The sequence below is a fragment of the Dendropsophus ebraccatus genome, chromosome 6 (genome assembly GCF_027789765.1).
Source record: "Dendropsophus ebraccatus isolate aDenEbr1 chromosome 6, aDenEbr1.pat, whole genome shotgun sequence".
Taxonomy (NCBI): Eukaryota; Metazoa; Chordata; class Amphibia; order Anura; family Hylidae; genus Dendropsophus; species Dendropsophus ebraccatus.
In genome coordinates, this window is record NC_091459.1 from 104487222 (window position 1) to 104502401 (window position 15180).

At 42.7% G+C, this 15180-nt stretch overlaps 1 protein-coding gene across 2 annotated transcripts; it reads left to right on the forward strand.

Moving 5' to 3' along the window:
• Nucleotides 1-11: 11 nt before the first annotated feature.
• On the forward strand, nucleotides 12-14957 carry ILKAP (ILK associated serine/threonine phosphatase). Of its 2 annotated transcripts, XM_069973904.1 has the most exons (10): nucleotides 12-98; nucleotides 3636-3758; nucleotides 9458-9572; nucleotides 9731-9837; nucleotides 9908-10001; nucleotides 10089-10176; nucleotides 11031-11152; nucleotides 12962-13081; nucleotides 13303-13384; nucleotides 14341-14957. In XM_069973904.1, the coding sequence occupies exons 1-10, from the start codon at nucleotides 56-58 to the stop codon at nucleotides 14467-14469; spliced, it is 1023 nt and encodes a 340-aa protein (XP_069830005.1). In that variant the 5' UTR covers nucleotides 12-55; the 3' UTR covers nucleotides 14470-14957. The 2 variants fall into 2 exon arrangements, with proteins under 2 accessions (XP_069830005.1, XP_069830006.1); XM_069973905.1 differs by lacking the exon at nucleotides 12962-13081.
• The last annotated feature ends 223 nt before the right edge of the window (nucleotides 14958-15180 follow it).

A 15180-nucleotide genomic window follows, 5' to 3' on the forward strand; every position in this document is an offset into this window, starting at 1 on the left:
TTGTCGTGACGTCATCCCGTCCAGGAGCGCTCCATTGTAGACACGGCCCTCCGGGATGGAGCTGTACGATGAGCTGCCCGAGCCGCCGCGGGCTCCAGGTGAGCACCGAGTACACGCACCGCTATGGCCGCATGCACACCCGCAGTCAGCGCTGGGAAGGACACCATAGGAGTCGCACTGGACGGCGCTGTGGTCTCTATACGCTGCAATGCACATTACAGTCTAATACTGCTATGCCAGGCTACAGGGCAGATAACGCAGGACTGACTGAACCAGTAGGGGGCGCAGAGTCCTAACTGGCCATCACACATAGCTGAGATGGGACAGCAGCGCCCCCATGTGGTGGCACAGAGCCTGTAGGGGGAGCTGATGTCAGGTCCCTCCAGTGATGACATGTCCACCACTGCAGCCAATCACAGCTGAGACCTTAACACATCACCACTGCAGTGATTGGCTGCAGCAGTCACATGTTGCGTCTTGTGTCACATGTCATCACTAAAGTGGAATAATAAAGGCTGGCAGGGGCCAAGGGGAGGTGCAGCAGGGCATCAGTGAGGTGAGTATTACATCTTTGTGAGCTGCTTGTAAACATGTCATGGCTCTGGACAATGCCTTTAATTAGATAGCCTATTGCATTTAAAGGGATTGTCTAACACCAGGATTTGTGGTTTACAGGCTCGGGTTGTAGTAATAAATTAAAACACATCCCAGCAGTCATCTCCCAGCTGAACAGCTCTGCTTATGTTTAGGAAGAGCCTATTCAGCCATTCATTGGCCGTAGTGGTGACCGGAGATGCCTGATGATAAATACCGGAAGTCTCACTGCACCTCACATAGAATTACATTGAAAAATTACAGATCTTCACAGCAAAGAAGCAGTGGGGACCCTCACAATGCTTATGCCTCTCCTGTCAGAGGGACAGACACACATTTCCCCAGCAGTGTCATATTAGACAGGGACCGTTATTACATCTAATAGGGTATATGGAAAGGAACACCTGCTTACTGTTATACTGTATATGCCTATATATATATATATTCTTCCATCTCCAAGGGCTGTGACCTCTGGAAAATGTTTATCATTAATGATTAATAAAGACCTGGTTTCAAGGATTCCTCATTCACAAACACTCTTTTTCCTGTCATATGTAAGTCACAGTCCCTCTGCACACAGGATGTACAGTTTATGGCTCTATGAAGAGAATTAGAGAGTACTCGGGAGAAAGAGTTTTCAAATTAACTGGTGTTATAAAATTACTAAAGTTTATAAATTACTTCTGTTTAAAAAATCTCGAGTCTTCAAGTACTTAACGTGTTTCCCTGAAAATAAGACACCCCAACTACTCTACCCGCTTGCCTCAAGTAAGGCATCCCCCAAAAAATAAGGCACCCCCTACTCTAAACTCTGTTTTGTGGTATTTCTCACTAGCCAGAATCCTGCTCCACACTGATGAGGGGCAAATACCCTGAAACAGCTGTCTGTGGATGGATACCTGGGTGGGGTATTTCCCTGGTCATGTCATGTTAGAAGGTGGTTTCCTTGATTGGAGACCCCCTTTAGCTTGGTTTTTCTTTCCTGGTAGAAGGTCTGGCGAGTTCACTGACATTGAGAAAAACATGAGGACATTTGTGCTGTGTTCTGGTTGATCTCCCTGAGGGCAACCATCATTCCTTTAATAAGTACTGGAAGACTTGAGATTTTTAACCTCTTAAGGACCCATACTGTACAGGTACGTCATGGAATCCTGTCACTTAAAGTGACACTGTCACTCCCTTGGTGCATTCTGACATCTCTACACAGGTGTAAAGGGTAAATTTAGCGTTGTTCATACCTTATTTCATATCATACGTCATGGCGTTTGTTCAAGTAAAAAGTGTCCTTTTATCAACAGCAGATTGTATTAAGTGGGCGTGGCCTCACAGCATTAGCACCACTTAACCCTGCCCACAGCGGCACAGTTATCCCCGCCCCCTTGACACCTATTGTAAAGGGGGTGGGGTCTAGACCTTTCGGCCAGCCTGCTCCAATGGCCGGCAACTTTTTACTTGAACACGCACCATGACGTATGATATAAAATAAGGTATGAAAACCACTAAATTTACCCTTTACACCTGTGTAGAGAAGTCAGAATGCACAAAGGAGGTGACAGTGTCACTTTAAGGACCCGTACTGTACCCGTACGGCATGTAGCCCGCCGGTGCTTTGAAGTGAGCTCAGGACCTGAGCTCACGTCAAAGCATGTGGGAACCGGCTGTTATATGCAGCCAGGTCCTCACAGTCAATGACGGGCCGCCGTGATCGTGTGGCCACCCGCCATTAACCCCTGCAGTGCCGCGATCAGAGCACTTACATCAGTGGCAGGAGCTGTGCTGTGTAACTGCGGGGGTTCCGATCGTTCTATCTGACTGCGGAGGTGTCTTACCTTCCTCCCGGCAGTCAGATCGGCAATCACTGTATAGAGTCTTCACAGGCAGGCTCTATGCATTGATCGCAGATTGCACTGCACTGCTATGCTATGGCATAGCAATGATCAGTGTGAGAAATCCAATGTAAAAATGTTAGTCCCCTAAGGGGACATAAAAAGTGTAAAAAAAAACAAAAAACACACCATAGCCCATCCCAAAAAAAAGTTTAAATCACCCCCCTTAACCATTTTATAAATAAAACACATAAACATAAATAAACAAACATATAATATACCGTAGCGGGCATAATTGTTCGATCTAATAAAATAAATTAATATTGTTCCCGCACGGTGACTGGCGTAAACAAAAAGCGGTAAAAAAAAAAAAAAAGGATTGATTATTTTTATTACATTTTATTTAAAATAAAATCAATAAATATTGATCAATTATGTCTCATGGTATTAAAAAAAACTAGAGATCATGACGTCCCATACAGCCGCATACGTGAAAAAATAAAACGCTGTACGAGTCACAAGAGGGCCATTGTAATCACACCTATTTGCAAAAAAAAGTTTTACTGTTAATAAAAATAGTAAAACATAAGAAAAGCTATATAACCTGCATATCGCTGTATTCAGACTGACCTATAGAATAAAGATAAAATGTCAGTTTTACTGTAAAATGCATTACGTAAACGGAACCCCCCACCACACACACAATTTGTAGAATTGTATTTGTTTTACCCCACTGTTCCTGAAAAAAACAAGCCCTCACACAGCCCAATAGATGAAAAAAATAAATGAGTTATGGCTCTTAGAAGACAAGGAGGAAAAAACAAAAACGCTAAATTGAAAATTGTCCTGGTCCTTAAGGCCATTTTGGGTTCTGTCCTTAAGGGGTTAAACAGAAGTCATTTACAAACTTTCTGCTACCAGTTATTTTACTAACCTTTTTCTTCCTCGGAGTACCCCTTTACATTCCCTGCATCGGTCTACCTTTCTCTAGGATTTGGTTCTGTGCCTATAAATCTTTACCCTCTGCTTCATTCTCATGTGTTCTTCTCCCTGAGAAGCATGGTGACTAACACAAGCAATGCTCTTAATAATAATAATAATAATAATATTTATTTGTATAGCGCCAACAGATTCCGCAGCGCTTATTTAAATATATATATAAATACATTACAGGTTATATATTAGATTATACTATTATATTTTATTTTATACTAGCCCCAGCAGGATCTCCCCCTGACCCTGGACCTCCAAACGGTAACTCTAGTGTGAAGCGGAGAGCAGAAGCCAGCGGCCTGGACAGCTGTGAGGGCGCCCACCAGGAAAAGAAAGTTTGTAAAGGTTTTCACACAACTTAACACTGCACATGGCGTTTGTGTGTCTGTATGCCGTGTATTTATTGAAAGACTTGTCCAGAGGTAGATTTTTATTCCTAAGCATGCTCATGTTGGTACCTGCCACCAATCCCTACTGCTACTATACAGACTTTGCCAGTCTTGCTGCTAAGAGCTTCCCGTTGTCCAGCCCAGCCAGTGGCTGAATGCGCAGTGACCCACCGCGGTGAGTGATAGGATTTCTAGGACAGGATGATCTGAGCTGAAAGGCACCAGCTGAGGATTGACGGCTGGAGACTACATCTGTTCTTATTTTTCCTTCTACCCTGGGGATATTCCATCCTGGGGATATTAAAATATATCTCTGGACAAGTTGTTGTGTCCCTGTCAAAAGTTTTGCTTGGTCAGGAGAATTGTGTGCTAAGCGCTTCACTTACCACTTCCTTGCCTATTCCATCTTGCTGCAGCAGACGCCTCCATTATAAGTCTACGAGACAGACAGAGAGGCGAGGAGAGAAGTGCCCAGCTGCACACTTCTGCTTGTTTTCAAAGTTTATACACAATAGTTCCAATGGACATTTACATCATTATATTGGTTTCTGCCTAGCAGAGATTGATTCCCAACATTTTACTCTGTCCAGAAATTTACCATATGATAGCCTTTCTTAACAAACAATTACACAAAATAAGGCTATGCGTTTTAAAAGTTTACATAATTTTATTAACACGATTAAAAATCTCATAACATGTAATAGTGTAAAAATGATCCAGCAGAGACAAACAGAAACCACAGTATTACGGTCATATAATCACATAATCAAGTATGGGCAAGCGTCTACAGGGCATAAGTATCAGCACATGCAGTGTATCCACATGGCCTCAGGGCTGCTAAACGCAGACTTGCATAACCTGAGGATGTCTATCTAAGATGGAAAGTATAAATATCCCTTACCCATAGTGGAGTCTGGCGTCTGTAACCCCCTTTTTACACTGTTACATGTTATGAGATTTTTAATAGTGTTAATAAAATTATGTAAACTTCTAAAACGCATAGCCTTGTTTTGTTTTCAAAGTTGTCAAAGTAAAAAGTTTTTTGCAAATGACAGGGACACGTTAATTCTTATAAGTAGGTTTACCTCTCCCATGTTACCTCCTGGTCTTGGGACATGATGTTGCAGACCCACTCAGCCATTCAGAAGCAGGACACCACTACAGCTGCTGAATGCCTGAGCGAGCCTGTTACGTCACGTCTTGACCAGGAAGCGACCACACGACAGGGGACCGGAGCAGCAGAATGGGGGCGGCATCACTGGTGCCAGGGAGATAACTGGATGTAATTGTTTTCACCCAACCCCTCCCTGGGCATTGCCAAACAAAACATGAGAACATGAGTAAAGCATACTTGCCTATCCTCGTGCCCCATGGCACCACTACCGGGTCTCACTGACAGCCGCTGAGCGGGCAATTGATCAGACGGGTCATGACATTGCAGCTGGAGGAGCCAGGAACGATGAAAATGACAGCTGGCGTCCGGCAGCGAGACCCGGGAGCAGCACTATGGAGGCACAGGGACGGATAACTATAATTTATGTTCCCGCCTTCCTGATCTATTTTTTTATATAATTTCATGCGACTTTTTTTTAATAGCCATCTGAGTGCTACCAGGAGAGTGTGTGTCCCCCTCACTGTCTGACAATGTCTAGTCAATGTTGCCTCCACCAGTGAAGGGGCATGCTCCCTATTGGTAACACCCTGTTGGCTATTGTCTTATGCATTTCTGTTGTAAATAACAGAGGAACAGCACAGAGCTATAAGAGAAGATGTCCCAGAGTTATTGTATAGGGATACATGTATTTACCAGAATAGACCAGTCAGAAGAGGTCACAGGTCATCTTGTTTTTGTTAAAGGGAACCCGACAGGCTCCCGACCCCCCGCTACAGCCCCCTATACTCACCTGATCCCACCGAGTCCCGCTTCTGGATCCGGTCGGGTCACGGAGATATCAGCCGCTGCAGCCCGGAGCGCGCGCTGAGAGATGAGTCCAACGCTCATAGAGAATGACGGAGCGCTGGACTCTCCGTCATTCTCTATGAGCGTTGGATTCCTCTCTCAGCACACGCGCCGGGCTTCAGGAGCTGATATCTCCGTGACCCGACCGGATCCAGAAGCGGGACCCGGCGGGATCAGGTGAGTATAGGGGGCTGTAGTGGGGGGTCGGGAGCCTGTCACTCCGGCACGGGGGGTGACAGGTTCCCTTTAAAGTAACAATATTTACATTGATGCATTAAAAGCTTATGTGGCAGGTAGATTAGTTATACTGGGGCCATCAAGCCTAATTTTCCTGCGGTGGTCACCATTCATAGCACTCACAATGCTGCTGTCACCTAAATCCTTGTTTTATCATTTGTTATATTTATATTTATAAATATTTATTTTCACTGTATATATAATTAAAAGTTACACTTTAATTCCTTACATCTGCCCCCCACCTCCTCTTCCCTTTCCTCAATATGTAAATCTGGATGGTGCTGTAAATTTTTGTGTTACATCAGAAATAGTGTTCTGTTGTATTTTTAATAATGTAATCAATGGAAAATGGGTTTGGCAGTATGGCATATAGCGGCATTTGTACGTAGTACACATCTAATTTTACCAACCTGGCTTCATGGCACAACCTATCATACTTTCACGTTGTTGTTGTTTTAGGACAGCTCTACACACGCACATTGCAGATCGATTTCTTTGCTGAAATTGTACTATCTCATTCATTTTCCTGTCACTGTACACCATTGCACACATATGGAGCAAGTCTATCCTATGTGGACTTTATTGGCAATGATGTAAATACATGGTGTGATTTTGACTGTCAGGGCTGCTCCGCTCCCTGCCACTCCTCCCAGGATGCCAGGGAAAAGCTGGATCCAATCATGGGCACCTGAGGTGGAGCGGCAGGGAGCGGAGCAGCGCTGACAGGCAGCCAAGTTGATCAAATGAAGCACCTTGTTTGATTTAGACAAGCGATTTGTTCATCTCCAGTTTTGATATTACACACCCTCACGCCACTGCCATGTTATCGAAAAAAGTTGCTTTTAAATCAACTGGTGTCAGAAAGTTATACAAATTTTTGAGTTGTATTTATCAGATTGTATTACTTATATTACTTATGTATTATATATATCATCATTCCAGTACTTATGCCCCTGAGGAAGTCATGTATTCTTTCTAGTCTGACAGTGCTCTAAGCTGCCACCTCTGTCCGTGACAGGAACTGTCCAGAGCAGCAACAAATCCCCATAGAAAACCTTTACTACCTCTGTACATTTCCTGACATGAATAGAGGTGGCAGCCAGAGCACCATGTCAGACTGGAAAGAACACACAACTTCCTGCAGCAGCTGATAAGTACTGGAGACTTAATTTTTTTTTAAATACAAATCTATAACTTTTTTTACACCATTTTTTTTTTTTTACCGGAGTACCTCTTTAATATATGTAGGCGTCTGTTACAGCCTATATTTACTAGAACTTTGTTTTCTTTAAAAAAACAAAAAACAAAACACATAGCTTGTGGTTTTTTAGAGCAGATGGGTGAGATGAGCCCTGCTGTAAGCTGAGGCCATGAGACTCCTAACCCTCATACACAAATTGTCACATAAATTAGGAGCTACAACCACAAGGGGGCAGAAGGGAACAGAGGAATCTTTTTCTCCCCCTATTAAGCATTACTGTGTGTTATGTTACAAGATGACTTTCAGACACTTCAGATGGTATCTTTGTACAACCAGTATTAAAATGACACCTCATGAATAAAGCTTAGAAAGAATCACAGGCCTAAAAAGATGGACCTCTACAGCTCTGCACATTATATTTACTAGGAAGGAAGAGGAGATTCTTAAAGGGTTCATATTGTATTAGAAAAAAAAAAGTCTGACATGTCTTGAAGACAAAGATTATACCATACTTCTGCCACATTTAAAACAAAGTGCATATGATACAAATTAAATAAATGTAATTGCTATTACATTTATTGATTTAAGTAAATCCTTTAATTAAACGTCGGACGTCTGAATGATCTTCAGGCTATGTTTCCACATCTGCATTCTGTACGCAGCTGAAATTTCGCTCCCGTTTCTTCTCCAATAGCCGTGTGATACCAGCAGTACTGTTAGTGGGGGTCCCAGCTCCCAGACCCTTGATAATCAAAACTTCAGACGTGTCAGATTTTTTTTTTTCTTTTTAGCAGTAGGTACACTATGCCATCATTTTGACTGCTTGGGGTCTGACCTTTTGGACCACCAACAATCCAAAGAATGGAGGGGTTGTAGTTCTGTTTTAGTGCCATGACCCCTTCAAAGTCTTCCTGTGATGCTGTGCAGGAAAAAACATTGAAGTGGCACAGTGCTAAACTAGCATATCTTTGTACCATCAGTACATGTAGTGTTTCACTTGAATTGCGGCAAGGTTCCCGTGTACGGTGGCGTTCTTTTTCCGGGTATTCCCTGGGTGCCCAGGAATAGAATGGTGCCGTACACAGAAACCTGGCCGCAATTTAAGAAAAGGACCGCGGAACTGGCTTCCCCGCAACGGCACCACTTTATCATGTGAAACACTTAGAGTGTACTGGTGGTACGTTTACTTTAAGAGGTGCACAACTGCTTCATCCTGGTACCTCTCAGAACAACAACCATCACTCCTTTTCATATGCCTGGGTGCAACAGATACACTGCTGGTTTAGTGGTGAGGCTATATGCTTCAGAACCTGGATGAAAATCTGCCCCTTCTAGATCCTTTCATTCTTTATTGTAGAATACAGAGCATGTCATGCACATACATTAGAAGACACAGAAAGAAACTCACAATGCGTTTACAACTGAAAGGTCCTTCTTGACAGTCCTTGTCAGGTGAGGTCTTATTCACACGTCCTGTAATCTACGAATCTGTATTTCTGTACTTGACTTAGTGCACATTGATCACCAACCCTGAAAAAAAGAACATGTCCTAGTGTGGTCCCAGATTTTTAATTTTTTTTTGCAGATTCTCTCATAGAAATCAATAGGATCCGCTATTTTCTACAGATTGTAAACTTTTGGCATGCGTATTTTTGTAAAAAAAAAAAAAAAAAAAAAAAGATGAGTCATTAGTTACATGTGGAAAGGTTGTGTTTAGAGATGAGTGAACCTTGAGCATGCTCGAGTCCATCCGAACCCGATCGTTCGGCATTTGATTAGCGGTGGCTGCTGAAGTTGGATAAAGCACCAAGGCTATGTGGAAAACATTGATATAGTCATTGGCTGTATCCATGTTTTCCAGACAAGCTTAGGTCTTTATCCAACTTCAGCAGCCGCCGCTAATCAAATGCCGAATGATCGGGTTCGGATGGACTCAAGCATGCTCAAGGTTCGCTCATCTCTAGTTGTGTTTCTAAAAAAAAAAAAAGGTTTAAGGAAATATGGCCCAATCCGTAATTTTTAGTTAATTGTACGGGTGAATAGTGAGAGGAATCTACAGACATGAAAAAAATACTGACTGTGTGTATAAGGCCTGAATTCTTTAGCCTCTTCTAAGTGCAGGATATGATAAAGGGAGGGAGGCAGCTGCCCTGCATTTGTTTATATAGTAGGTGAGGTCCACTGTCCATCTTATGCAGTAGTGCAATGTATATAAGCACAGACTTAGCTGGAACCTTTTCTTTTGTCTTATATGTAGAAATTGTCTCATTGAAAGCGCATGTAGCAGAAAGAAGGGGAGAGAGGGAAGAGTTACAGGATGCACACACGGTTTGTGATCTGACCGAGGAGTGTCGGCCGATGCTGACTAACATGTAAGTATAACAAGAATCACCATTTCTATAGAGACTTTATTATTTCCCCATTTATTTTTGATTAGATATAATGTGACAGCATATGTAGACAGCTGCCTACAAGAATAGTTTATTTCTTTCCTAGCACTATTAACCCCTTAGCTGGTTTTCTCTTGTAGATATCGATTTTCCTACTATGCTGTCTTTGACGGTCACGGTGGGAGTCGGGCTGCACGATACGCAGCACACAACCTGCACCGGAATCTTGTGAAAAAGTTGCCACGAGGTTAGTAAAGGTTGTTACGTTACGTCACCGTGTATTAGAGATGGGAGCCTCATACAGCCTTCCTTTACAGGAGACGGAGGCAGTGTGGACAAGACAATAAAGAAGAGTCTGCTCGATGCCTTCAAGCTGACCGACGAAGAGTTTCTGAAGCAGGCAGCCAGCCAGTGGGTGTCGGACAGATTGCTATGATCGTGAGATCCAACTTATATGTGGATTCTTACCTTGTCATTTCCATCTGTTCTGCTCTGTAGGAAGCCTGCATGGAAAGATGGCACAACAGCTATTTGTGTACTGGTTGCAGATAACATCCTTTATATTGCCAATCTTGGGGACAGCAGGGTGAGCACTAAACCTAACACTTTCTCTCATCTGAAAACAGCCTTAGGTGGAAATAGCCATTGTGTTATTTAAAGGGAAACTAAGAAGAATCTAACCTGTTTTTATATTCCCATAGGGCCGGGCCACTAAGAATCAAGGTCATTTTCTTACCCTCATTATGAGCGCCATTTTCGGTGTATGTAAGTTGGGCTGTATGGTGCACTAGGGACGGGACTACAGCCCAAAGGGCCCGTTTTGTACTGAGCAAAACAGGCCGAAATTTCAAGCCGAAACCCCGTTGCGGACTCCCGCTTGGAATCCCGCCTGCCTCACTGTCTCAGTTTGATCTCTTGCTCGCTGCTGCTCTCAGTCAATGTCAATTCTTTGAGCGGAGGCTGCAAGACATCACATTGAGAAAGTGAGGCAGACGGAATCCACAGTGGAGGTTCGCTTGGAATTTTCACCTTTTAAGCTCAGTGTGAACGGGGCTCTTTGTGCACCACTCCAGCTTGCCCTTCCTTATGAATATCGAGATGGTGCTCTGCAGTGATGTATTTCCGTTGCTCATCACAGCATATTTAAAAGAGAGGGGGCAGATTGGTGCACTAAGGGCTCTAGTCCCACCCTCACTGCACCATACTGCCTAATGTACACATTGATTAAAGTAAATATTTACCAAAAATCAGGATTTGATAGGAAAATTGGCTTCATACCCAGCGACCCTGGCCCTATGGGAACATAATAGCGGGCGCTTTATTATTATGTATATATCTGTCATTATTGTTATCAATATTGGATTTTTATTGGGATTCTGATGTTTTATTCCGTGCCAGACCTCCATTATAATGCTCCTTTGTACTGTTTTATTGAGCTAGGCTTTGCTGTGTAGAATGAATGAAGAGACCCAGAAGCCCACCGTTTTAAGCTTGAGTAAAGAACACAATCCCACCCAGTATGAGGAGAGGATGAGAATCCAGAGAGCAGGAGGAAATGTGAGGTGAGCGTCTCTACCATGTGTCACATACGTATGTATACCTAGCTGTTCGGCCGTATATGGGGACACTATAAAACCCTAGTCTCTCTACTCTAGTTCAATCCCAAATCTGCTTATAGTAACCTACATATTTATAGACTATGGATTTGTGGGAGAAACTGGCATATGCAACCTGGCATGTTCTTGAGTTTTGTGTCTACAATTATTTCATAACATTCTCCCTTCAGGGTGGAGGAGCCCCTAGCTCTCGGGTGTGTACAGTTTTCTGCAGAATCAGCAAATTCTGTGAAATGCCAGGCAGTTATCTGTATAAGCCACACTGCAGGCTCTGCTCTGCCCGCGGGTTAAATTTGCTGAAAAAGTTTCACCAAGATATGGACTGTGCGATGCCTCCCAGCTGAAAATCTCTTACAAAAGACTCCTGGTAAAGATATGCAGGCTGAGTACTGAAGGAGAGGGTTTTTTTTTTTCCTTTTGCATTTTACAGCATGTATATTTGCCTGCACAAAGACATTGCTTTATATAGTGTGAGTAAAACCACATAAAATCACGGCTGCGCTATTAAAGATTCCTGGAGCGTTCACATGAGAAAGTTTGAGTAATTTTTTCGTTTCATAGACTTCTCATTTAAAGCATACCTGTCATTAGAAAGAACATTGGACTTGTCAAAAGTTTTCATCAGTCGTGGTCTGAGTTTTCCTTTTCCTGCTCTGTGTCCGTCCAACCTGGACAGCCTCATAGACTTATTGATTGATTGTGTGGGCGTCCAGCTCAGAGAACACAGAGCTGGGAGAGAACGCCCTGCGTACAGACTTTGGTTTGTTCTGTTGATCGGTCGCGGTCTGAACTCTCAGATCCCGACCAATCAAAACTTTTGACATGTCCCCCCCCCCCCCCCCCCCCCCCCCCCCCCCCCCAATGACAGGTGTTCATGAAGCACTCATCAGCCCTGCTATATAGGGGGAGATTTATCAAACATGGTGTAAAATGAAACTGGCTCAGTTGCCCCTAGCAACCAATCAGATTCCACCTTTCATTTTCCAAAGAATCTGTGAGGAATGAAAAGTGGAATCTGACAATTCTACTTTACACCATAAAAGTAAATCTCCCCCATAGTGTATATCTTTATGAAGGTTATTGAGCAGTCAAGCAATGAGAAGATTTCTCTGCAGATTGTCACTCCAGACTACTGAAGTATATAAGCTGTAGTCTGATCAGCAACAGTGGTAAATGTCATTTCCTGACTAATAATCTCAAAACTTTGCAGCTTAAGCCAACTAAAATCTACAATTAGACAAGACAGTTAAGTTTACACTAAGAATTAATTAGTGTCCCTGTTGCTTAAAAAAGGAGATTTTTTTTTTTTCTACATGTCCTTGAAAAGTGCCGAAACTTTTGATAAGTTGTTTAGACACCCAAAGATCATTACATATAGCCAAGAGAAGCACATTACTACACATTTGTCTCTGGCTCACAGCAACCTGCTACTCCTTGCAGGAGAGGGTCTCCATAGATTTACAAAGGCAGACAGAAAAGTCAGAGAGTGAAGCACTTAACTAAGCGTTTCTCCTAGCTATATCTAATGATTGGTGGTCTGAAAGCCCACTCCCTGTCTGATGAAAATATTTGGCACAAGTCATAAGGTTTTTTTTTTTCTCTCCCTGTTTTTAAAGTAACAGTGCACATTTTAATCGTCTCTAGTCTCTTAATTGTCTCTTAATTGATCTCTAGATTTGGAACATTGCTACTTTTCCATTTTGCTTCTGCTTTCCTGGCAAGTTTCTTTAAGAAACACATACATTTGTTTGACAGAGACGGACGAGTCCTTGGGGTGTTGGAGGTCTCACGTTCACTGGGAGATGGGCAGTATAAACGCTGTGGTGTCATAAGTGTCCCAGATGTGAAAAGGTGTCCACTTACTGACAGTGACAGGTAGGTGTGCCTATTGTGACTGCACAACCATCTATCTCTGCAGCCATATGCGCTTTTGAAAGGTCAGACATGGTCAGAATCGCAGTAGCTGGCTTTGTTCTGGGTATTAGATTTCTGGTGATCCAGAGATTTATTCTGATTGCCAGATTTGGAGTCAGGTTAAAGGTTGTACTTGATGCACATATCATCAAAGTTAACATAATTTCTTTTTTTGTTCTAAGGTTTGTTTTATTGGCCTGCGATGGCCTTTTCAAAGCCTTCTCAGCAGAAGAAGCTGTCAATTTTATCCTTAGCCACGTACAAGTAAGTTTATCTAACTGCAAACGTGTACGTTAGCCCACAGCACCATATTGGTATAGTGATGGGAGTGGGCAGATCCTGCAGCACGCTATACTATAATAGAGTTGGTGTTAGCTGGAATAAAGGGCTGACATCCTGTTGTAATAGTTGGGATTGGAGCACAAATCAATCCTGGTTGTTTGACAATGAAGATTCCGTGGCCAAACTGAGAGCAGCAGCCAAGGTCCCTCTATAAGCCCATCAGTGGCCTGCAATGGGCTTGTGGTCTAATGGGTTACCACTGGAGGTCTAATAGGCTCAGGTCTGTGCATGCAGCTACTAGTGTAGCACAATCAGGTATAATACATTGCAATACACAAGTATTTCTGTGTATTATCCAAACAATCAAGGTTTTAGATGCCATACTTTGACATTGTAATTGTCTGATTAGTAACAACTTGCATAAAAAGCAGGAATAAAATGTGTTAAAAAATTAGCATTTTTTTTAAATTAAACCTAGCAATAGGAATAGGAAGACTGGGCAATGCATGACTATGGTCTTTGATTGGCTTTGTATTCCTGTGTCATAACACATTAAGGAAAGCCTAACAGGGCTTAGACCCGCCTCCCTCTTGATTATGTCATTGTCACAAAATGGCTGCCACAGAGCAGCCTGGGGTCAACAGTCATTAGGTAAAAATGAGTTTACTTCACTTCCTGGTGTGGGGTTGAGGGAGGAAAAGATAGGGAAGGGGGCAGATAGGTGATTGAAGCATATTACAAAGTTATATAACTTTGTAATGTGTTTCAGTTACTGGGAAAAAGCTTTTTGCTGGAGTACCCCTTTAACATTCTTTTTAGCAGTCAATCACAGCACTGCTTTTATATATGAGAAAATAAATTCTCATGATGTTTTCTTGGAGTTTCCCTTTAAATTGAAGCTTGCTCCAGTACTTTGATGGAATCTTTCTCATCCACAGGATGAAGGCTCTCAAACAGAAGACATGGATGCTCGATACGAATCTGCCTGCCACCGCCTTGCAAATGAAGCAGTGCGAAGAGGCGCCGCTGACAATGTCACTGTGCTTATAGTGCAGATACAGCACTGATGTTTTGGTAGGGGAGGGTGGGGTTCTTACTAAGCATTTGTTAAGGCCAGGTCCATATGTGCTGAAGGTGGTGTAACAACAAGCCTCAACAACACAATAGAAACCATGGCAAAAAAGTGCACATTATCGCAGGCGGCCAAATATTTCTCCCATTGTTCATATTAAGTGGGAAAAAAATGTAGCAGCAAAACATCCAAGCCAGGATGCGGGGACCCTGATGCAGGAGCAGCCGTCGTTCTTTTTGGATTGTAAATAAACCTGTGAAGTTCTTGTCGATCCAACACAGTGCCATTATGGAAGCTTTCTCTGAAATACTGGGACATTACTTATGTTTGGATTTATATTAGGGCAATGACGTTATTTAATTTTGAAAGCCTTTGAAATATATATTATACAGAGGGCTGTCATTGAGGACCTTTGGGGGTTATGTATGTTTGTGTTGGTTTTATTCTCCAATATATTTCAGTAAAACAGTTTGACATTTCATGTACTTGGTGCCCGTTTCTGTGTTTTATGAGAAACCACCCTTGGGTCATATAAAGGGGTTATCCAGTGAAAACCTATTTCTTTCAAATTAACTAAGTTCAGAAAGTTATATAGATTTTTAATTTACTTCTATTTAAAAATCTCACGTTTTCCTATACGTATCAGCTGCTGTATGTCCTGCAGGAAATGTTTTCTTTTCAGCCTGACACTGCTCTCTCCTGACAT

Excerpts from the sequence above, each read along its gene's own strand:
- ILKAP (XM_069973904.1), top strand. The coding sequence starts at position 56 with ATGGAGCTGTACGATGAGCTGCCCGAGCCGCCGCGGGCTCCAG. Across the intron at positions 9,838-9,907 it reads TGTGAAAAAGTTGCCACGAG|GAGACGGAGGCAGTGTGGAC; the intron begins GTTAGTAAAGGT and ends CTTCCTTTACAG. Across the intron at positions 13,385-14,340 it reads TTATCCTTAGCCACGTACAA|GATGAAGGCTCTCAAACAGA; the intron begins GTAAGTTTATCT and ends TCTCATCCACAG.